General features: G+C 31.8%; 2 protein-coding genes across 2 annotated transcripts; both read right to left on the bottom strand.

The window, feature by feature from the left end:
• Positions 1-8,276: 8,276 nt before the first annotated feature.
• LOC148927451 (protein FAR1-RELATED SEQUENCE 9-like) lies at positions 8,277-9,143 on the bottom strand. Its single transcript, XM_089056601.1, has one exon. It carries the CDS (start codon positions 9,141-9,143, stop codon positions 8,277-8,279), a length of 867 nt encoding a protein of 288 aa, XP_088912727.1.
• A 21-nt stretch (positions 9,144-9,164) lies between these two features.
• On the bottom strand, positions 9,165-11,153 carry LOC148927450 (protein FAR1-RELATED SEQUENCE 5-like). Its single transcript, XM_089056600.1, has 3 exons — positions 11,129-11,153; positions 10,084-10,846; positions 9,165-9,699 (listed from the first exon to the last, which is right to left on the bottom strand). The coding sequence occupies exons 1-3, from the start codon at positions 11,151-11,153 to the stop codon at positions 9,165-9,167; spliced, it is 1,323 nt and encodes a 440-aa protein (XP_088912726.1).
• Positions 11,154-25,405: the final 14,252 nt, after the last annotated feature.

Raw genomic sequence — 25,405 nt, 5'->3', positions numbered from 1 at the left:
AATAAGGCTATCAAACACCTTTGTTACAAAGATATCATGTGGTGCAACATCACAATGCACTATTGTGACCAACTTTAATCTATTATTTCTAACTCACCGGGATTTAGTTTAGAGAAAATGTGTATATCATAGCATCTACTTCGAATGTAGATCGACACTATCATTTAATTTCACAAAATGGAATGGAGGTTGGAATGAAATGGAGATAGAAATGAAATTTCAATTTTCTTGGATTTCCTTTGCATTTCATCCATTCACTCATTCATTCCATCACACCAAGCAAATGAATAAAATGAAAATAGGAATCACATTTCATTCCATCATACCAAGAAGCCCCTAAATGTTTTATCATATTTATACTTGTTCAAACCGCACGTGTTCCGATAATAATAAGATAAAATCAAATAAAATGAGATTTAAACATATAGCAGGGACCTATAAAACAAAAATATATAATGCAAGTCTATGAATGTATACGTACCAAATACCAATGATTATGCTTTTATCTTTAATTGACTCAATATTATGAATTCTCATGGTTGTGGGCGAATGAAAGCTTAGGGTGTTAAAAGTGATGTAGGAAGAATAAAAGCAATATCATTTTAGACGATCATATGCCTCAATAGATTTTATGTTTTTGGGGTAGATAAGTATTTTATTACTTCTTCGTCCACCAATGCACTTCCTATTTTATTATTTTCGTCCTTCAACTAATCAATTTCCCATTTAACTTTTTAGTAGTGACCTATATTCCACTAATTTTATTTCATTCACATCTTATTATAAAACTAATATATAAAATTAGAACTCACCCTTCACTAACATTTTTAATCATCTTTTAACCATATTTCTTAAAATCTATGCCGAGTCAAAACATCTCTTGTATTGGTGGATGGCGGGACCTAGGGAGTATTAAAAGTCACTCTAAAATAAAGATGGCAATAGGCTCACTGGGCCCAAATGGCCCAACCCAGATTTTTTCACAGATTACTTCCATATTAAAAATAATAAACGAAAATTGGAAGGAAAAAAAAAAGGCAAAAAGTATAATTGGCTTATGCAAAACATGTATATGGTGTAATTTTAGATAAACTAGTAGTATATTATATACCGTAAAAAGTAGGCGTAATATTAGGATAAAGAAAAACGAGCCGATCCAAACGAGTCTACAGTAATACCCCTCCATGCGTAATTAAACAAAATTTTGGATATACTTTGCTTGCAAGATGGCAGATTTTAATTCATTAATCCTCATATCTAATAGCTATAACCGAATATATGTTATTGTTTAAATATGAATTTTATTTCACCTTGATAAGCTTTTTTATTTCAGTAGTCCTTAATGTATATTTCTATATAAAATATTTACCATGGCCAAGATAAAACAATGTAAACATTTCACACTATACCAACATAGTCTATTTCATAGCGAGTATAACTAAGCAATTGTCCACTCCATTACACATAAAATATGTCAAGATTCTGGTATACACGAAAAATGAGTTTGTCTTTTAACGACTTAACATGGTGATTTCCCAGTGTCTCCTGGTCGAAAGAAAGTTTTTGGAATAAAAAGAGATTTTGCAAGAATACATTCCACAATATCCTTTAAGAGGGCCTTTTTGATCTTGCAAGACTACATTCCACAAATATTCCCTATGGTGCACTGCAGACAAGTCACCTTTTGCCAATACTAAGGGAAAACACATCCATACTTATGTGGTAGATTGTCGATTGTATATTCTTCACTCCAAGAATCCATATCTCCATATACATTCATCCCCCAAATAACAATTCACTATCTGAAGTATCACTTAAACATAAACATAGTCGATCCTCCAAAATATGTACCTAAGCGTGTATAATATATTGGAAAGAAAAAATGAAAAACTGGCAAACACCTCAAGATCTATGAATACATCAAGAGGGGAGCACTACACTCCCTATATCCTTAGACTTATAACATCCTACTTATAAGAACTGTTAGATATATGGATGTGGGGTTATGATTTCATCAACTGAGATTGCATTTTTTATCATTTTCGTTGCATGAAAGGGTAAAGTAGTCAGTTCATATATTTAACCCACTCTCCTAATTTTACGTCGCGATATATCAGTGAGCATTCAATTACACGATCTTTCCACTCTCTTCAACTCCCTTCAAATCTTAACAGTCTCTTTGCAATTGAATCAAATTCTCATTCCGCCGCTTTCAACTCCGAATACACGTTCCCAATTGAAAACCCCAACCCAATCCCGTCGCTCACCACCGTTCCCGCAACAGCAAAGTCCAACGCTTCCATCAACACAGCGTAAACCGCGTCCATCAACCGGCCAATAACTCGAAAAATGTCCAAAAGACGAGAGATTTCGAACACCACGGAGCCTAATGTTGAGGAATCGTCGCGAATTGGTAATGTTCTGATTGAAGAATCGTCGCGAATTGGTAATATTCTGAGTTATGTTTGCTTATTTCAATTGCTAAATCTGTTTAATTTCGTTTGCTTATTGCGATTGGTTTGTCGCTTAATTCTTCTTGTGGTTGCTTTATTCCATGTTAAATATTTTTTTTGGAATAAGATTTGTTAGTTAAAATTTGTTGCTTAATCATTTCGGATTGCTTAATCTGCCTTCAAGTATGCATAAATATGATTAAGTATTGGTTTGTTTGCTTAATTTCGTGTAAAATGTGCTCATTGTTGAGTAATATTTGAAATCTTGCATTTTGGGTACCAAAAACTGCTTATTTCCGTTAAATTGTGCTTAGATTTGATACATATGTAGGTGTGTGCTTCCTCTGTACAATGTTTACTTTGTGAAACATTTTGCTTATTCTGGTAGAGAAAATGCTTATTTTCTTGTTAAATAAGCTTATTTTTGTTGTCTTGTTTGTGTATTGAATTTTTTTGGTTGGTGCTGTTAAAAGTGTTGCTTTTTCTGTATAGAAGATTGCTTACTTTGTTCTTATCTTTGCTTAGTTTAGCTATAAAAATTTTGCTCAAGCTATTCGAAATGTTGCTTAATTATTGAGATGCTTTGGTTAATTTCAAAAAATGCCTCCTATGCTTATCTGAATCGAGTTTGTTTGTACTAAATTGTGCTTAGATTCGCTCTGGCTTTTTCCGTATAGAAGGTTGTTTATGTTGTTCTTACATCTGCTTAATTTGGCTATTAAAATTTTGCTCAAGCTATTCGAAATTTTGCTTAATTATTGAGATACTTTGCTTACTTCCAAAAAAATGCCTCCTATGCTTTTCTGAAACGAGTTTTTTTGTGCACCTTTAGTTCACAAGCGACGGAAAGGAAAGAATCCAGCTGTTGGCGAAGCTGAACAGTTGCAGCAGTTTGAGAAGGAAATAAAATCACTCCATTTCAGGAGTTCTCCTTAATATTTTAGTCGTTTGATTTCCAGACTTAATTCGAAGCAGAGAAATGCAGTTCGAGAGATGGGATTCGGACCACTGCTCTATTTCACATTAACCGACCTACCTGGCAACCTAGCCTACTGCATTGTATTAAATCTGCATATCGCATCCAGCAGTATCAAGGTAGCTGGAAACAAACCATTGCATATTGATGCAGAAGACGTCCATGCGACGCTTGGATTTCCAAAAGGTTCTATGCCAATCAGACGGAAGGAAAGGCTTGAGAGTCATCCGTATGCCGATGGGATTGCAGCTCGTATTGGCAAAGATAAAAATCATCTTCTAGACACTGATGTTGAGAATGAGATGTTTGCAGACATGGAGGGAGGGATAAACTTCAAAAAATGTTTCATAATCTTAATGGAAACTGCTTTGATTGAAACACCCGGGGACGGCTACTTGAAGCCAAAGATTATGAGCTTCGTAGATGACGTGTCTAACGTAAGCCAATACAATTGGTGTGCGTACACTATTTCTACGATGTTTATTACTCGCAAGAATTGGGAAATCAGGAAAGGCAAACACTTTAGTGGTCCTATCGTTTTCTTATTGGTACGAGTTTTTTTTATTTTTATGCAATCTTTTCTATATTTTATGCAACTATTTAGTAATCTTATGCTATGTGTCGTAGCTTTGCTATGTGGACCACATGGTACATTGCACAAGGACAGTGGAACGACGATTTCCGACCTTCTTAGGTTGGAATGCTGAAAATTTGAAGAAGCGGCAGAAGGATGAGACGATAACCGGAGGGTTTGGAAAATCATACCTCACTGAAACATTAAGCAATGATGCACTACGCAGCCAAAAAGACATCCTTGCTAATGAAGAAGAAAGAATTTGTGCTGAGGGCAACAACAATCCACATGTCCCACCAGGTAACAAGGACGGCACGGAGTCCAATATTCACAAAACGTATTACCGTGAATTGGTGTTGGCTGGGAAAAAAATGGCTGATGCAATTGCTGCTTTCGTGGCTAAGCTAGCAGAAGCACCACAAGATTTCCGCGATAAGGAATGCTTCAGGATGGCAGCTTACTTTGGCAGGACACTCATTGGTTTGTCAGAGAAGCCGGATGGCACTGCTGAAGAAATAGTCGTAAACTTCACACAGGCTATGGAAGACGAGGATTTGAATGATCCAGAATTCTTAGAAGCACTAGAAGCCATGATGAAAGCCATAGACACAAGGTTGGAATTTGAGAACTTTGTTCCAAACTTCAACTTATTCAATACTCAGGTAATTGAGGCATTTAAGTTTAGTTCATATGCATTTTCATAGCAACCTAAAGCTTAATGTGTCTTATAAGTTGCTATATAAGTAATTGTTTTGTTTTTAATAGGATTCTGAATTTTGGAATAAGGATGACCCTGTTGGTGACAATGATATAGATAACAATATACCCACGACGAGATTGGGTAATATTGATCCAAACACAACAGTCAACGGTGTTGTCGCCGGGTCAGACCATATTGTTGAGCAGCACAACAAACAGGCTAATATTAACCCTAGTGGTGTGGCACCTGAAAACTCAAATTCTAAAGATCCTTGTGACAACGGTAAAGTTTTTGAAAATAAGGTAACCACATCAACGAATCAGCGGAAAACAGTGCATTCACATTTTGAGTTATTATTGACCGTCCATTCAACCAGATGAGATGAACTTAATTCTGTTTTTTTGTTGGCTTAATTTGATGTTAAATTTGGTTATTTTGTTTGAATTGTTGGGTATTTTGAAGTTACGCATAAGCTGTTTGATAGATTGCTTACTTTGTGATGAACTATGCTTATTGCGAACTCTGCACAGTGCAATGCATTGCTTAATTCAGAAACTTGCTTATTGTTTTTATGTGTGATGCGCTGAAATGTAGCAACAGCACAACCAGCATGGTGCTTCCAATTCCCCTGCAACTTCAAAGAATGTTTCTGAGAAGGAGAAACATGAGAAGGCCGTAAAAGCAAAACACATCAGCGGTAAAGTTTGTGAAAATAAGGTAACCACATAAGCGGAAAACAGTGCATTCAACATTTTGAGTTAGTATTGACTGTGCATTCAACCAGATAAGATTAACTTAATTCTGTTTTTTTGTTGGCTTAATTTGCTATTAAATTTGGTTATTTGGTTTGAAATGTTGTGTATTCTGAAGATACGCATAAGCAATTTAATAGATTGCTTACTTTGTGATTAACTATGCTTATTGCATACTTTGCACAATTAGATGCATTGCTTAATTCAGAAACTTGCTTATAGTTTTTATATGTGACGCGCTGAAATGTAGCATCAAGACAACCACCATGGTGCTTCCAATTCCCCTGCAACTTCAAAGAATGTTTCTGAGAAGGAGAAACATGAGAAGGTCGTAAAAGCAAAACAAGTTGCATTGAAATTACCGGCAGCTGATAACGAGAACATGAATAACTCCGTATGAAGCAATTGATTAGCAAACAAAACATTCACCTTTTGAGTTTTATGCAGTGACCTTAATCATTGAACTTATTGTTTCAGGTTGGTGGATGGCGAAAGGTGTTTCAACCCAATGCAAATAACAAAAAAGGCAAAAAAATCGAAGTTTATGTGTCAAAGGGAAAAGGGAAAGAAGTTGTTGAGGTATATCTGTTTAGGACCACTGATGTCATGTTTATTTATTGCAATGCAAAATTTGTATAGATTTATGCAAAATTCGAGGAAACAATGCAAAATCTGTATTGATTTATGCAACATTTGAGGAAGTAAATATTTCTTATGCAATTTTATGTGGAATAAAATGCAAAGTAAATAACAAACTATGCAACTGTGCAGGACATGAGTAAACCAAGCTTGAGAAACCGGGTGAAACTGGCAGCACCGGAATCATTGCGCTCACCGTTCAATGAAAGATGTATCAAGATGTCTTACCATCTCAACGCCAAAGAGAAGGAGGTTTACTATTGGATCCTAGCAACGAGGGATGAAGCAACATAAGTGCTTGTCCATTGTATTTTGTACTGGGAATGCAACAACACATTATTATAAGTTCTAATCCAGCTTGTTTCTCAGAGATGAGATTGTGTACAACTACTATGACATTATTGTCACACACGAAGACATTGCGTCTTTGGTTCCTTACTGCAAAATTATCAAGGGTGTAATTGATGGATGGAGCTGTCATCTGAACGAGATGGAGGGTTTTAAAGGACCAGCTTCACCTTCTAGGCTTTTCCTAACTAGTAATCCATGCGTATGAACCTACAAATATCTTCTCTTTATATTTTTACCTCAACTTGAGCGTGACATTTGTTTATTTTTCATACTTGTAGTTTTACAACATTGTCCAACAACCCACACACTAGGATGAAATTAAGGCAACAACTAAGTTCAAACACTCCGTATTGGATGAAGTGAAACAAATTGGAGACTTCCAGTGGTTTGACTACAACCTGGTTAGTTTTATTATTTTGTTAAATTATTCTAATGTTTACTCAAATTAGTAATACAGTTGATACTTAATGTTTGTATGTAAGCAGATCTTCTTCCCAGTTCTCCAAAGTGATCATTGGTATCTTGTGTGTTTCAACTTATTGAAGCCTGCAATCAGTATAATTGACAATGCCAAACCAGCCGGGAAGGATACTGTAATTGGAAAATATGGAGACATCCCAGCAAAATTGGTATGCATTAACTCAGCTTACTCTGTGTAATGCAAAATATGTTTGAAATACCATGACTCATTCACCTCGAATCATTGTCGTAAATGCAGAAGAAATACTTTCTACATATGTTGGACTCATGTGGGAATACGAAACAAGTTGCTGCTTTGAGAAAAGCTGAACCAACAGTGCTGCGAATAGAGTGGACGACTGCAACAAACAAGGTCGACAGTGGAGTGTACGTAATGAGGCACATGGAGACATACATGGGCCAAAAAGCAAATGAATGGAAGTGCGGACTTACTCCTAGAAGCGCTTTGTCATTGCAATACTTGAGAGCCAAAATAAGCAAAGAGCTGCTATTTGGGGATTCAAACGCAGTGACGTATAAAGTCATGCAGCTTACCCAACAGTGCAATGAGGAAGGGAAGATGAAAGGGTCAATTGATGTTGAGAAAATGATTGCAGAGTACTCTAAATAGTGACGCACGAGAGTTTGTGAAGCAGATTATTTATGTATAATGCAATTGATATTTGTTGAACATGCTATTAGGTTTTTGTTTTAAGTTTGTGATGGAAACAATGGCTTATGACTGTTAGTTGATATTTAATTTTTGACTTGGAGATGCCTTACTGTAGTTGAATTGTGAATCAATTTTTTTGGCATCAACGCGAACATCTATTAACTGTGATGCAATTATTTATCTATTTTATGTAGCCAAATCTTATATATTTAGGATGCCATTATCTAGGCAGGTGTTATGCTGTCGTTTTTTTAAATGTCTTTATTTTTCTTAATGCAATTTTTTAATGACATTTATGCAACTTTGAATGTACAAGAATGCATTTTTTTGTTGTGAGTAATGCGAATGTCTATTAATACTTATGCAATTATTTGTCTATTTTAAGCAGCCAAATCATACTATATGTTTACGATGCTATTATTTTGTGTAGGTGTCATGTTCGATTTTTTTTGTATCTTTAACTATGTTAATGCAACTTTGTAATGATATTACTGCATAACTTGGCATTGACAATAACTAGATTTTTTACTGTTAGGAATATGATCATCTCAAGCTGAGATAAAAACTTTCACAAATCCCAATTTAAATAGAATTACACTGTAAAAACTTGAAAGAGTCATTGGTACGATATAATTCTGTTTGAAAATGCATAATTAAAACAACGTATGCAAGTTAAATGAAATAAAGCAATCGTGTTCTTCAAACTTTCTCCTTCCCCTTGCCCTCGTTCTGTCTACCACAATTTCTCGAGTCGTGGTAACCGATTTCATGGCATTTTCCACATCTTCGTTTAGGTTTACTAGCTTTCAGGATGGCTGCCTCTTTTTTGGACTTCTTTCGACTGCACGAACCCTTTGTCCTAACAACTTTAGGAGGATGAATATCAATTTCAGTTGGTCTTGGACGACCATAGAATTCTTCAATCATGCTCTTCTTCTCAACTAGTGAGAGGATTGGAAAATATGATTCAATGCTTTTCCCTAGCTCTTCCACGCCCTCTGTGAATGCAAACACAGTTTCAATTTTGGCTTCAAACTTTCTACCAAATCCCAAGAGTACTTCGTACATTTTGTTCACGGCAAGCTGCTTTGGATCAGCTGCAACCATCAATTCAGAGTCAATGTCCACTTGTCTATGCACTGCTTTGGCTAAAGAAGACTTCAACCAGCGCCCATTGAAGTGAACTCCAGGGATCAACTTCACGTCTCTATTCTTAAGTACAGCGAAAATGTGACAGCAAAACAAACCCTCCCTAGTGAACAACTTGCAGCCACAATCATATGAATCGCATTCCTTGTCGTACGTCACTGTCCACATCTTTCCATATAGGTCCTTCAAAGTGAAAGTCTCAAAGAATTCATCTTTGACAATAGCATCAATAGGGCAGTGAAAACAAGCATCAACTATCTCTTTCTGCACTCTTCTAAAAATATGGTCAGTGTACATTGTGGATGCTTGTTTCTCAAAAGACAATTCAGTCGCCATAATAGGAATACCAATTGAGTCCAAATAATCCAACTTGGAGCTGGCATTCCTTTGAGATTCCAGAGCATGATCGAAGCTCATTATAAATTCTACAAGATTTGATCATGGCTTCGTGAATGTCTTATAGAAACTATTCTCACTTTCAGAGACGGAAGTAGTCCTTATTAGAGAACCCATTGGAAAATCCCTAAAGTAAGCTGGAACCCAACACGCTCTTCGATCAAACATGGCTTTAAACCAATCCACGTCCTCCATTCCATATCGTTCCATTATTCCCAACCACGTCTCCTCAAACTCTTGAGGTTCAATCGTCTCAGACCAGACACATGATTTTATCTCTTTCTTCAGTTCATCGCTGTCAAGCATCTTCTTTGGTACTTTATCAGAAAGCTTAAGCATGATGTGCCATATGCACCATCTATGTCTGGTTCCAACAAAAACCTTCTCGATAGCAGCTTTCATCCCCTTATCCTGGTCTGTAACAATCATCCTTGGGTGCTTGCCCATTGATTCTACAAAATGTTTGAATAACCAGGAATACATTTCTGTTCCTTCGCTAGACAACAATGCGGCTCCGAATGTCACAGGCCTTCCGTGATTGTCTTTCCCAGTGAAAGGGGAAAAAATCATGCAGTACCTGCAACGCGTCATACATTGTGTGACAGTACTTGTAAATGCAACATTCGACATGGTGGTATGCAATATCGTAGACAAAGTATGAAACTAAAGCATTAAGCAATTTGCGGTAAACATAAGCGAATTCTCGACCAAGATAAGCAAATTTTAGAAAAACAAATAAGCATATATATATTTAACTTAAGCACACTTTGTTGTATAATAAGCAACATTTAATAATTACATAATTAAGCATTAAGCAATTTGCCGTAAAACACAAGCGAATTCTCGACCAAAATAAGCGAATTTTAGAAAAACAAATTAGCATATGTAGAGTTAACTTAAGCAAACTTCATTGTATAATAAGCAACATTTAATAATTACATAAGTAAGCAAAAGACATTACCTATTTGTGTTGTATGTTGAATCAAATGCAACCACATCACCATACATGTGGTAATTACGTTTGCATACCGCATCACACCAGAAAAGACATTTCAAAGAATTGTCCTTTTCGAGCTCGTAGTGAAATGAGAAAGCATCTGACGATGCCTTCTTTCTACGCATCTCATCCAACAACATCTGTGCGTCGCTCCCTTCCACATAAGCTTTCATTCCAGTAACAGCATTCCTATGATCCGTCACCGTTATCCCCGCGGTATCATATCCACCCAAAAACTCCTTCAAGAATTTGAAGGTCATTGTCGGACCTATGTTAGCTTTCGTGCAGTCCCAAATGAACTTCTTATGAAGTTCAGTCAGTTTTCTATTCAAGTTCATGTAACGTCTATGAGGCATTATAATCATGACATGGTTGTGCTCCTCTACAAACTCATTAACAACATAGCTTGAACAACCACCATCAGAAACAAATTTCAAAGTTACTTTGGCCAAACAATCACACCTCTTTGACAAACGACGCCGCTTGTGTACGAAATCCTCCCTTGCATTCATTTGGTCTGTGTAGTCCACCTTTCTCACTCCCTGTCGGTTGCATACCAAATACTGCCAAGTAACATGTTCGCGATAAGCCTTATTCCCTTGCTTACGCGTATCAAATCCAGCCACACGCGCGTAAGCATTATAAAATGAAATCCCATCCTCTAAAGTTCTGAATTTCTTTCCTACAACGGGCTTCAACTCATCCGGGCACTCAGGTACGCACCGGACTGAAACAGAAACATAATTTACAGTACATCAACACAACATGATATCAAACGCATAATACCTACGAAATATTGCATCGAAATTCGTATATATTGCATTATACATGCTTGTGATTTTCCGAAATGTTTGCTTACAAAATGCGTTCATATTGAATTTATATACAATCAAAAAAAGTCAAATGAACAACATAAAAACTGGGCTTTAAATTCAATCACAGAAGTAAAAACACAAAGAGAGAAGTACAACAGCAACCGAAAGTGAATCACCAAAATAAAAAAACTGACCTTTGCATGAATTGTCTAATTCCATTGATGCTATTCTTTGGTGATTTTATATTTCGGTAGTGTAGAGATTTTATTTGACTACACAAATTGAATAAATATTCTTCAACTGTGGAAAAGATGAAATCTTGGTGAAGAATGATTGAATTAACCGTAAATAAAGTAAAGATTATAACTTCCCACTTCTGCAAAATAAAAGACGTCAGTTTAAGATTATTTAGAATAACTGATGAATATGTATTCCAACCTTACCCTTCGGTGCATGCAAATATGAATATTACATCAAATTGCAAGTGGTGATGTGGCACAATCAAGAGCGTCCATAACTGAAATCGAATGGCCTATATTGGTGGGAAGTTGGGAACTTAAAATCCGATATTTTTGAAGTGCATCCCTACATCAAGATATTCATCTCTAAATTAGATGTCAAGCAATGAATTAGATTTCCATTCAAAAACAGATTTTTAAACTGACGAAAGATTTTTTCCAACATATAAACAAAAATTAACTTGAGAATATTCAAAATAAGTGAAAAGAAAACACATAGAAAAGAGAAGGATGACTAAACTACAACCACTAAATAAATTGGAAGATAAATCGTGATAACTAATAAATTGGAAGATAAATCGTGATAACTATATATATATATGGCCCATGCGTGGTACATGTCCTAAGTACATGATAAGAGAAATATCTCTCTTATGTGATATTGAGAACTAAGAACGGTTTATGTAGCAAAGTTTTGTGTATTTCAAAAAATGTTTTCTGATTTCTTTCATTAAATATCCCATTAAGAAATCCTGTAATAGAGAGCTAATTCGTCTATTTGAAATTAGTGGTGGAATTTCTTTTCCACCGCATCAAATAAACTGCCGTTGATTTAGCAAAAATGAGAAGATGTTTATAGTGTTTGTATCGTCAACTTGTATTGTACTTCATAAAAGAGTATATCTGATTTAGAGAAAAATAAAATAAAAATTAGAGATATTTTTTTGAAATGCACTAAAAAAAAGGGTATACTAAACACTATGAGCTCTACCTATTTTTTTTCCTTAAACGATATTGTCGTGAGATGAATTAATTTTTATCATAATATTTTTGAAAATTGTTGAAATTTCAGATATTTTTTTTGAAATACAATGAAAGATTGTAATGTAAAATACTAAAATTATTAAGTATCTATGCGGCTATGCCGTCTCAAAATGTGTTTTGAAACAAAAATTATAATAAAATCGGTGTTTATTTTCACAATTTTATAGTTAAAAATAATTTCAAAATAAAAAATATCTTTATTCTGTTTTTACTACTACTATACTACTATAGGCTTTATAGACTTTTCGTATGCCTCACAATAATTAAAGGTTAAAATAGTACGGAGTAGTATAATTTCAATCTTCTTTGATGCACATTATTTGATGGTTGAAACCTAATAATTTTAGCTCATACTTTGATGTTTATGGATTTGACACAAGATAGCAACAACAATAAAATGCGTGTGTTATTTAATATGATCTAGAACGAGTGGAAACTTAATCCATCTTTTTGACGTTGGTCAGGTCAACATCATGTCACATACTATTATATATTGAAAATAAAATAGGAGTAACATAATTAGTTGAATAGTCTATAATGGGTTTGATTGTGGTTTACATCTAACATCCATATTTGTCATATCTAATTAATTACTAGATGAGAAAGCATCTTGCTTATGCTATTAGAAACGCATACCTAAGCTTATAATATCAGTATTAATTTATTTTGATGGAATATTAGTTAATATACTACTCCGTTAGCAGTGTGTTTAACTATATTTCTGATCAACCAATGTTTACTACTGAATTTACATACTTAGATATGAAACTAGATCTGTATACAAGTCTATTATTTTCACAGTGCAACAATTAAAATTAAGATGATATGAGTACAGATCTAAATTCATCTAACTTATAGTACTATATATGTACTTTGAGCAGTAAATACGATAGATGTGATGTTCTTTCAGTCCTGCGGGTTAATCAGATATGTAATTGAATTAACCACTATTAGTATCCACGTGTATTCTAAACTAATACATGAACTATTATTAGATATACTACGTGTCACTAACTTTTGCATTATTGAGCGAATCAATAATACACTTGAATGTGTGAGTGTGTGACCCATTAGGTCCCTATTATCGATGACGATCTAATCAAAGTATGCACAAAACTCCTAGATTACGTTGTCAGCGTAACTTTTAACATATGAAGAACTTTAACGTGAATTTGATAAATATGCATTTACATAAAGTTTATAGTATTATTCATTAATTCCTTTACGAACCACTCGATCGTGCCTAAGATTTCTATTGTTTCATAAAGTTCAATCACTTATCTTAACTAGATGACTAAATATATCATATTCAATTACTTTAATAAAAAATATCTTTGCATTGGCCAGTGACTTAATGGTTAAATAATAATAGAAAATTTTGTTTTCTTTCGAAATTCTATTCGATAGATGAATCACTAATATTTATATTCCCTCCGTGTCTAATAAATTTTCATCACCCGACAGAGTTTTAAGACATGTAATATAGAAAGTGGGATCAAAAGTTAGTGGCATGTATGATCCTATATTTTATATATTAGTTTTATAATAAAATGTGAGTGAGAATGAGTTAGTGGAATGTGAGGTCTACTACCAAAAATGGTAATGTGAAATGTGACAAAGTTTGAGGGAGCAGACGAAAATGAAAATAAGTGATGAATTTTTATGGACACCATGAGTATTATTTTTAATACTCCCTCCGTCCATGGAAAATAAACTCATGGATGGACGACACGAGTTTTAATGAGAAATTGGTAAAGTAAGAGATATAAGGAGAAAAAATGGATAAAATATGAGAGAAAATGAGAAAATGTGGTTAAAATATGAGAGAGAAACTTTTCATTTTTTGAATGAGACTATTTTTTGTGGACACCTCAAAAATAAAAAAAAATAAGACTATTTTTCGTGGATGGATGAAGTATAAATTAGTACTCCCTTCGTCCCACGTTAATTGAGTCACTTCTTTTTCGCACTCGTTTTGAAAAAATAATACTCCCTCCGTTCCATAGTAATGGAGGCAAAACTTTTCGGCACGGAGATTAAGAAAAATTGTAGTAGGTGAGTTAAGTAAAAAGAGAATAAAGTGGAAAATGAAAAAGGTAGAGAGATGAAGAGAGAAAAAAGTAAGAGAGAGTAAAGTAGGTGTAGAAAAATGTGTTAGACTTTTACTAAAAAGGGAAATGACTCTATTACTATGGAACGGACGGAAATGGAAAAATGCCCCTATTACTATGGAACGGAGGAAGTATTAAATAGTTAAAGTGGAGAAAAAATAAAGTAAAAAAGAGAATACTATAGTTAAGACTCTCCTCTACATTATTCTCTCTCTTACTTTTCTTTCTCTCCACTTTAACTATTTATTATTATTTTTTCAAAACGAGTGCAAAAAAGAAATGACTCAAGTAACATGGGACAGAGGGAGTATTTTATGTTTAGGGGAACGAGATATGTTAAAAATAGTGAAAGTTAATTAATCATTATATTAAACACTTGTTTTATTAGTATTATGAATGTAATCTTGTTATAATATTTCTAATTTGCTTATTCATTTTGTACAGTAAATAAAATAAAAGAAAATTAGAAAAGAGTATGTGAAATCACATTTGTACTAATTAAATAAGAGTTTATTGTATTGATTAGCACCCACAAATTTTTAACATAGCTCCAAATATAAAATATCAAATGCAAATCGTAGTAGTCTAAGATCCAAGTCTTTATTAGTATACACTTTGCTTTGACTGATCACTACAATAATATCATAAGGTAGGCCTTTATGCCAATCGCAACAACTATTTTGCAATTCTTGCTTTTTAATTATCTAATTAATATGCGCCTATAAGTTATTTTGGTCGCTTTGGCGTTTAAAATAAATTAACCAACTCAACCCTATCATACAATGTCAATAATGCATATATGAATTAGCCTAGACCTTGTGATTTAGAGTAACGCGTTGGTGTAAAACTCATATAGTCAAAAAGGCTAGGAATATCAATCAATTATGATGAATGACGCGTTTTTTTTTAACTTATAATTGCGCGTGATTTTTTTTTTAAAACTAATTGCAAATTTGATATCCAATAATAAATTTTAAAAAAAATTCATGGCGATGCCTACCCATGTCTAAAATGCGAACCACACATATTTAGTGTCACCTGTCCAAACATAAAAATACAAACTACACATATTGGGCACTGCTCACCCAACAATGAAAAAGGTCTCCAACTACTACAGTTCATACTTAACACGTGCGAAAATAAATTATTAATCTTATTAACATATTATCCTCTAATTAAATGTGAGTTTTATAAATTAATGTTAATTCCAAATTAATACTCTATATTATTCTCTAAATTAAAATTTATTAGCCTAATTAATAAATTAGTTTGTAGTGCATATTTATTAAATTAATTCAAAATGAATTATAATATTTTAGGGCTACTATTTCAAATAATTTAATTTAAAAAACTCACAGCCCATAAAAATATAATTAACAGCCTAGTTGTTACCCCAATTTGACCCACTAATAAAAGGAATATGGCCCATTCCTTTACCAAAATCTAATTTCAATGGTAATCAAGTTTTCAACAAAACTTTTCAATCATGATTAATTGAAAAAGTTTTCAAATACAAAAATCAATTATGACTTTTAATTTCTAAATTTTATATCCACAATCAATAATCAAACAAAATTAATAGTGAATAGAGCTACGAACTACTGCCACTATTAGAAATTGATTGTACTATAGAAATAAGACATGATTACATACGTGAGTTGATGATTACATATCTTTCCCAAATAAGAGAGTCATATTTTTATTTGAGATGTCCCATTATAAATAGTCATTTTATTTTTTAACAAAATATCTCTTTTCTTACTTTATTTTTTACCTACTTTATTTTCTCTTTGTTTCTCTACTTTTCTTTCTCTCATACTTTACTCTCTCTACTTTAATTAGTATTTAAATATCAATTCTTTAAATCTCGTGCCCAAAAGAAGTGTTTCGCTTATCTTAAGATGGAGGGAGTAGGAGTATGTAAGTTGATCGATACAAAACACAATATCTTCATCCTATAAAAATATGTGTATTTTTCATTTTCGTCCTCCCATAAAAATATGAGCATTTCATTTATGGAAGGTTGTCTCCAAATGCATTATCTATATACATCAATTTACTTATAACTTATTTCATGAGCCACCATTATAAATTATTAAACACTAATATTAATATGAGTCACACTATTCGCTAACATTACATTAACTATCATTCTCATCCTTTCTATTATTTTTCCGCACTCATTTGAAAAAAATTATACTAATAAATACAGCCTCCGTCTCGTAGAACTGATGCAGTATTGTTTATCATTTGTATATCAGATTCAATCTTCAAAACATGTATGAGTATGAATATGATGTTACTGTATTGCTAATTTGGAATTGGATGCATTTTCCATGACTGTATTGTTCAATATTTGGAATATCATTTGAAAATTTTCTCTGTTTTGGAATATTTCAATATTTGAAATGATCTTGAAATCAGATTTTCTGTGTATCCAATTTTTTGAGATAAGGTTCGGGTGTGCAGTTCATGGTTTTCGTAATCGGGTACCCAAAATATTACCCACGGATACCCGATTGGACATACCTACGTATCATCAATATGAAAAATCAATACTCAGTGTAAATTTGAGTATAGTCTAATATTGTAAATTTACAAAAAGAAAAACTTCAGCATGGAAATGGAGTCAAATTAAAACTTGATAATTCGTTTATACTTTTTTTTATTGAAAATAAAATACTCAAAGCCAACATAGAGTGGCGAGCAAGAAAGTTCAACAAAAACAACCAAAATCGACAACAACTGACAAGTAAACAAACCAACGAGCAAGACGTCCTATCTAGAGAAAACCAAAAATAACTGGCGAAGAAGACCAATCACATGTAGCGACTTGATTAAAGATAATTAATCATTTGAATAAGTGAGAATGAGAAGTTTGATCACCATCCTTTTGCCCAATATCCAAGTTATAAAGTCTTCTATTTTCCAGTTCCTAATTCGAAAGAAACTCTTTGAATATTAACTTGTAGTGGATTGTTGCGGATTGCATATGTACCAAATAAACCAAAAAAATGTACTAATCATTTGAACAAGTGAGAATGAGAAGTTTGATCACCGTCCTTTCACCCAATATCCAAGCTATAAAGTCTTTTATTTTTCGGTTCCTAATTCGAAAAAAACTCTTTGAATATTAACTTCTTGTGGATTGTTGCGGATTGCATATGTACCAAATAAGCCAAAAAATGTACTACTATAAAACAAGATCATGTAATAAGTTTTTTGTCAAGCTTTCAAAATAGGGTTCCAAACCAACTTTTAAAGCAAGCCAATGAAGTTTTAGATATTCAATAGATCACAACAACAATAATACCATATTGTTGAAAACTTTGAGATAGCAATAATTCTTTTATACATCTCAGTTAAATAATATCATTATGCTAAAACTTGTTAATTAAAAAGTTTTAAATAATTATATACATGTCATATTGCTATAGTATATCAATAATATCATGCATGAAACGATTTGTATATTTACAATACAAACACGGTACATGTAATAATATACTAATTGATTTGTACGATGCATCTGGCAAAACATGACATGTATATAATTATTTAAAATGTTTTGATGTAAAATACTCCCTCCGTCTCAGTTTTATAGTCATATTTTGCCATAAAAGTTTATTCCATATTTATAGTCATATTTAGAATTTTCCATATTTGGACATAAAATTTTACCCCATTATTCACTAAAATTACACCTAAATGCCATTATCAACATAAAAATAAACCAAAATAAAAATCAAAAAGTCAACAAGGGACCCACCTTCAACCAACTCACTTAATTTATTACACACTCATTCATCTCACTTCATTTATTACACACTCCACCATCTCACTCTTCCATCTCACTTCATTTATTACACACTCCACCATCTCACTTCATTAATTACACACTTCACCAATTCCTTAAAACTCGTGTGCTAACTAAATGTGACTATAAATGTGGGACGGAGGGAGTATATACTATATCAATATGACGTGCATAATTATCTATATCTATAGACAATAACATATAAGATAAAGTAAAAACTATACGTAATAATCATTTCCAACCGTCAACATTTTATCGTATCCCTCGCAGCCTAACTTAGTTAAATTATTGACACAATGACACATGTTTCATATCTGTACATCTACTCTTTTTAACTTTAGTTACTAGTATGAAATATTTAAATTTCAGTCAAAATAATTAAATTCTAATTAAAATACTAGTGAAGCTATAATTAATTGATGTAATTAATAATTGCGGCCGAACATAGTGTTTGCCTTTTATCTGTATCCATCTACAACCTGATTTTTCTTCAAATTTCATCCATAAAATTGAATAAGTTTTTCAGTATAAGATAACTGACAGTACTCCCTCCGTCCCACTTAAAATGAACATTTGAAAATCGGTATGGGATTTTATGTAGTGTTGTTTTGTAAGTTAATGAAGAAAAGAGTAAAGTAAGAGAAATGAAAAAGCAGAGATAGAATTGTTTCCATTTTAGGAAACGTTTCATTTTTAATGGGACAACCAAAAAAGGAAAACGTTTCATATTTAATGGGACATAGTGAGTATTACATAGTACTACTAGACTACTACTCTCTCCGTCTCACTTTAGGAGTCCTGGTTGAGTTCGGCACATGTTTTAAGAAATGTAAAGGAAAGTTGGTAAAAAAAGATAGTGGAATGTGAGTCCTATTTTTTTATATTAGTTTTATAATAAAATTTGAGTGGGAAAATGTTAGTGGAATATGAGGCCTAATACCATTTATGAAATATTCCAATCGGAACTTCTAAAATAGGACACTCAAAAATGATGAACTGAGACTCCTAAAGTGGGACGGAGGGAGTAGTATAATTAAACATCTTTCATTTCTAAAAGTTCGTGCATTGTTTGTATATGTAGTTCAAAATTTGTCCAAAATTAGTGCTTTGAGTTTCACACAGACAAAAAAAAGTTTCAACACTGCTTGAATTAATTTATACTGTCACCAATTAAATTCGTGGTGTTGAGTTAGCAAAAATTGACACCACTTAAATCGCTTGACCGTTGGTTAATTTGTTAAGCTGGACCTTAAACGAACACCAATTATGCAATTCCACCATTTCTAATTAACATATTTTCTTATGTTTGATTAAATTTAAATACTAACAGCAATAGCCATTTATTCGATGTAAGACTTTAAAAGTTGGGTCACAATCACATTAATGTTTACTCATGACCTAGTCTCTCCACACCATATTTGCAATTAAAAATAAAATTTTAAAATAATTAGAAATAAATAACAATTGCTATATAGTGTCTCTGTCCTCAATCCAAGGTCAATCACTCAAAAGATTTAAACCAAATCCAAATGATCTACCTAAGAAAAAATCAATTTTCTTTTGGAAAATGTTTTAGAGACATAGAAGCCATAATGCTATAATGAAGTTAAAATAGTCATTTTAGATTATTTTATATTTTTATTTAAATTTATGTTTTGTATGTTTACTGTGTTACCCTTCACATTAATTGTGCATATTAATTAGATCTATTTAAGAATATAGCTTAAATTTTGGAGTTATGTATGTGAGTAATTTGCTTTCATGAGATCCACATTATTTATGATTGACATTTTTAATTTTGTTTTTGATTATACTGCATTTATTTATGGATACATATGTATTTAAATAAAATATTATAACATCATTGTATTTATATATTTATTGTATATGTAGTTCACGAATAATTTAATGATGTACTACCATAATTTAGAAAACAAATAATGGTGATCAAACTAATCTTCATAAATTTTAGTTTAAATAATTTAATAATTTAATAAAAAATATGGTTCTTAGTTTTCTCTAGTTTTACACTATATGTACCATTTACGAAAAAATTTGATTCTTCTGTCAAGTTTATATACCATAAACATTTTTAATTTCTTATTACTTGATAAATTAGGGTAATTCAAATTTATATTGAGCTATTCGTACAAATTTAATTTATTTATAAAAACAATAACTTTTATGTGTTATGATAAAAATTATTATCTACTATAAGAAACTAAACTTTTATTTATATACATTTGTAATTTTTATTTTTAAAAATAATTATTTTATTCAAAATAGTTTATTCTGAATAACAGTAATTTTAAATTACAAAAATAACATTTTATCAAGAAAAATATTTTTTATGCTCAAGATCAATGAATTTTTTTTATTACAATAAAATTTTATACATGAAACTAATAATCTTTATTCAAAAAAATAGTAGTAATTTTTATTCACATAAAATTTATTTTACAAGAATTGTATTATTTTTATTAGTTTGAACGAATTAACCTTTTTTTTTTATTAAAACACCAACTTTATTCACAATAAAAGAACGTTTTTAGCAAAAATGTAACTTTCATTGACATCTTTTATTCACAAAATTAATACTGTACTAACTTTTTATTCATTAGATCAAAATTATTTATCCATAAGAATAATAACCATTATTTACAAAATAATAACTTTTATTTAGGAGTAACATTTATTCGCAAAAACCTTAACTTTTATTCACTAGTATAATAAATTTTACTCATAAGAATAATAACTTTTATTTATTGAAGCAATAATTTTATTTTACTAGATCTATAAACTTTTATTTGTTACAATAATGATTTTATTAATAATATTAATTAAAATGGATATTTTTCAAAATTATAATAACTCTTGTAAAATAGCAAAATTAAATAACTTTATCCAAAAAAAAAAATAGCTCTTGGCTGCAACTAAACTATATTAGAGTAATAAATTTTATATATTAAATACTATGACTTTTTTCATAATAAATGTAAATTTTATCCCCAAAAATATTACTCCTGGTTCGATGATGATGTCCGGTTGAGTAAGTAACAAGCTCCCGATCTATCCAAAAGATTAAATGGTTTGAGTCATCACATGTTTAATACAAAACCATTATCAATCCTTTAAAAAATATTTTTTCTTATAAATAACAATATATTTTATTTATTAAGATAATAAATTTTATTAATAAAACTTTTATTAGTTAAAATAATATTAATAACTTTTATTCACAAGATTTATAAATCTTCTTAATAAACTAGTAAATTTTATTTATAAGAACAATCATTTTTTAATTTTATATTTTTCAAATCACATAAGTATTAATTCATAAAATTAAATAGTACTATGTACAAAAATATTCTAATTATTACTACAAATACTCTAATTAAGTGTTTAAGTACTTTAATTAAAATCATGAATACAATAAATATGTGCATAATAATCATGCTTTAATTTAACAATGATAACTAAGATATATCTTTCCAAAATACCTATAAGGGTATATTAGTCAACATTTAAATAAATGTATGGCAAAGTGACATAGGGCATAATGGCATGAAGACATTATGTCTCTAAACCACTACTCTTTTGTTTTATAAACTTACTGTTCTCCATTTGGTAAGCATAGATGTATGTAAAATAGTAATAAAATAAGTTACTAATAATTGCAAGATAACATCGTTAAAAATGAAGGCGGATCCTCTACTGCGTTGAAAAACACAATAGGAAATGTTGTGCACTAAGGGTGTCTATTATAGTTGGCCGGGCCAAGTCATAAAATTTGGTCAAACCACAAAATTTAGCCGGGCCACCAAAAAACTTGTTCACACTATAGTGGACAAGCCCAAGCCACCAAATTAATTATTTTTCTCATTTTCTGTATATTTTAATTTAATTAGAATAAATTTTATCGGACTATAATAATTATAAAAAAATATATAAATTAATTAAAAAAAAGTTTACAGTTACAAGTAAATATATTTATTGAACATTTGAATTTTAATTATTTCCGTAATTAGGGTGGGAATTGAAATCACAATCCTTAATTAAAAAGTTGACTAATTTTAATTGGATTTTAGTTTTAGAAATGGATTTATTTCCTAAATTAATGCCAAATTAATTATTTTTTGAAAACCATCATCCCACTCTCTCTCTCTCCTTACTTCATCTTCTCCAAAATTCTTCTTCATAAAATTAGCACAAAACTGGAAAAAAAATCGAAATAGAAAGGAGCCACGGCCCCTTCCCAAGAGCCGTGGCCGAACCGCCGGCATGGCGCTCTCCTGGGCACCCCCCGAGCTGAGAAAATCCATGGCGCTCACTATAGGGAGCCGCGGCCGGGCAACGAACGAGCCACGAGCCGCGGCTCACCTATAGTAGACACTCTAAGAGTGTCCTCTATATGGGAGCCGCGGCTCGTGGCTCGGCCGCGGCTCCCTATAACGCGCGCTACAACATTCCGCAGCGGTGGGGGTGCCCAGGGGAGAGCCACGCCGGTGGCTCGGCCGCGGCGCTTGGACACGAGCCGCGGCTATCCTATTGTAGCGGCCGAGAGCCGCGGCTCTAGGGGTGGCAAATTGTGCGTGTTGTGTCGATATCGTGTCGACACGATAACTACACGACACGATAACAACAAACACGAACACGACCCGTTAAGAAAAATCCAAACACGAACACGAATACGACCCGCCATCCTCAGACACGAACACGACACGAACCCATTAACAACACGAACCACTTCGGGTCAACACGACACGATAGCAACACATATATGACACGACACAATAATGACATTATAATAATAATATTATAATATATTAATATTAATCCTTAATGTGTAACACGAAACGAAGTTTTCGTGTCGTTATCGTGTCGACACGATAAGGACACGAACCCAATAAGCCTTGACGCATACCCATTAATTTCGTGCGGGTTCGTGTCGTGTTATCGTGCCGTGCCAAATTAATATTCGATTTAAAAAAAATATATTTCACAAACACTCTTCAGCCCTTCCCAAATTAATATTATTAGAGAGTAAATCATTAGAATTAGAATGGTAAAATGGACTGAGTTTTGGAATCAAAAGATTTGCGGAGGCGAAATTACAAAGATAAAAATGAATGACTCGTTTGAAGGAAGAAGAAGACCCCTTTATTTAGAGTGAACTACAAAATTAGTCCTTGGACTATGCGTTTATCTCGCCAATGAACCCTGGACTTTAAAAATATCCTCAGACAACCCTGGACTAAGCGTTTATCTCGAAAATAGTCATTTTTCACTGTTTCGTGACGAAAATACCCTTTTGGGAGGTTTTGGGGGGTTTGGGCAATTTGGTCTTTTTACATTTTAAATTTGATATTATTTCAGTGATGTATTAAATCTGATATTATTTCAAAATTATCATTCTTCTTCCCTTTTGTCATCCTTCACTTTGTTTCTTTATTTCAATATTAGATTTAATTTTTAAAATGAAATTTTAAATTTCAATTTTTAAATATCAATAAATATTTTTAATTATTAAAATTACTATTAAATAATAAATTAATAGTTTTAATCAATATTTGATAGTGTCTAATATTTAATCAATAAGGTACGACGACACCTTAGTTTTAATCATAAATAGATCATATAACACGATTTATTCTGAAATAAATATGCATCTAATGTAAGACTAATATAATTTTCGTTTATTAATTTGAAAACAATCAAAATTAACTAGAAAATTTCAACAAAAATTCTCTTATATCAAATTTTTAGTAGTATCAAATTTTTAGTCAACTTCATAATATTTTTAATCAAATTCTCATATACATTAGATGCATATTTATTTCGGAATAAATCATGTTACATGATCTATTTATGATTAAAACTATTAAATATTGATTAAAACTAAGGCGTCATCGTACCTTATTGATTAAATATTAGACACTATCAAATATTGATTAAAACTATTAATTTGTTATTTAATAGTAATTTTAATAATTAAAAGAATTTATTGATATTTAAAAATCGAAATGTAAAATTTAATTTTATAAAATTAAATCTAATATTGAAATAAAGAAACAAAGTGAAGGATGGAAAAAGGGAAGAAGAATGATAATTTTGAAATAATATCAAATTTAGTACACCACTGAAATAATACTATCAGATTTAAAATGTAAAAAGACCAAATTGCCCAAACCCCTCAAATCATTCCAAAAGGGTATTTTCGTCACGAAACAGTGAAAAAGGACCATTTTCGAGATAAACGCTTAGTCCAAGGTTGTCTGGGAATATTTTTAAAGTCCAAGGTTCATTGGTGAGATAAACACATAGTACAGGGACTATTTTTATAGTTCATTCTTTGTCAAATTAATACAGAGTATGATATTATTTTATTACTACAAAAAAGTCTCCTCGTGAAAAGTGTAGAATATGTGGACGAGTTGATTGTCAATATATGCATTCACATTAAAGTAATCCTACAATCCATTTAAAATTTTTAATCGTCAAAACAATTTCTTTATAATAATAGTAATAGTGTTGCTATTAAAATGTAACATGTTCAATTTTCATTTAAGGAGTGTAACAAAATTCTAATTTGATAATATATCTTTTAATTTAGTTCTCCATTAATCATTCTGAAAGTATATATTATTACTATATACTGCAAATTTTCGTTGTATAATTTTCCCTTCTCTATAATACAACAAGATTTGGTTTTAATTATTTTTTTGATTAAATTATGTATTTTTTTATAATTATTATAGTCCGATAATTTTTATTCTACTTAAATTAAAATATACAAAAAATGAAAAAAATAATTAATTTGGTGGCTTTGGCTTGTCCACTATAGTGTAACAAATATTTTTATGGCCCGGCCAAGTTTTGTGGCATAGGCCAAGTTTTATATGCTTGGCTCAGGGCCACGGCTTAACTATTGTGGACACCCTAAACTAGGGGTGGATATTCGGTCGGTTCGGTTAACCGAACCGACATGTTGGGTAACCGACCCCAAAATTCCATAAAAAACTAACCGAAACCGACCCGATCTTTGGTTCGGTTACTTAATTAACCGACTCGGTTATCGGTTATAACCGAACTAACCGAATTGGTTACTAGTTTTAACATACTAGTATTTTGTAAGCACTTTATTAACTTTAAGAGATCTTATTTTTAAAATAATGTTTAGACACTTGACTTTGAGATATTTGATAGTGACACAAATTAAAATTGACTTTTTTTAACATTGCAATATGACTTATGAGACTT

The sequence above is a fragment of the Salvia hispanica genome, chromosome 4 (assembly GCF_029641045.1).
Source record: "Salvia hispanica isolate PSC_SH4W2 chromosome 4, Shi_PSC_v1, whole genome shotgun sequence".
NCBI lineage: Eukaryota > Viridiplantae > Streptophyta > Magnoliopsida > Lamiales > Lamiaceae > Salvia > Salvia hispanica.
This window is presented reverse-complemented; position numbering and strand designations above follow the sequence as displayed.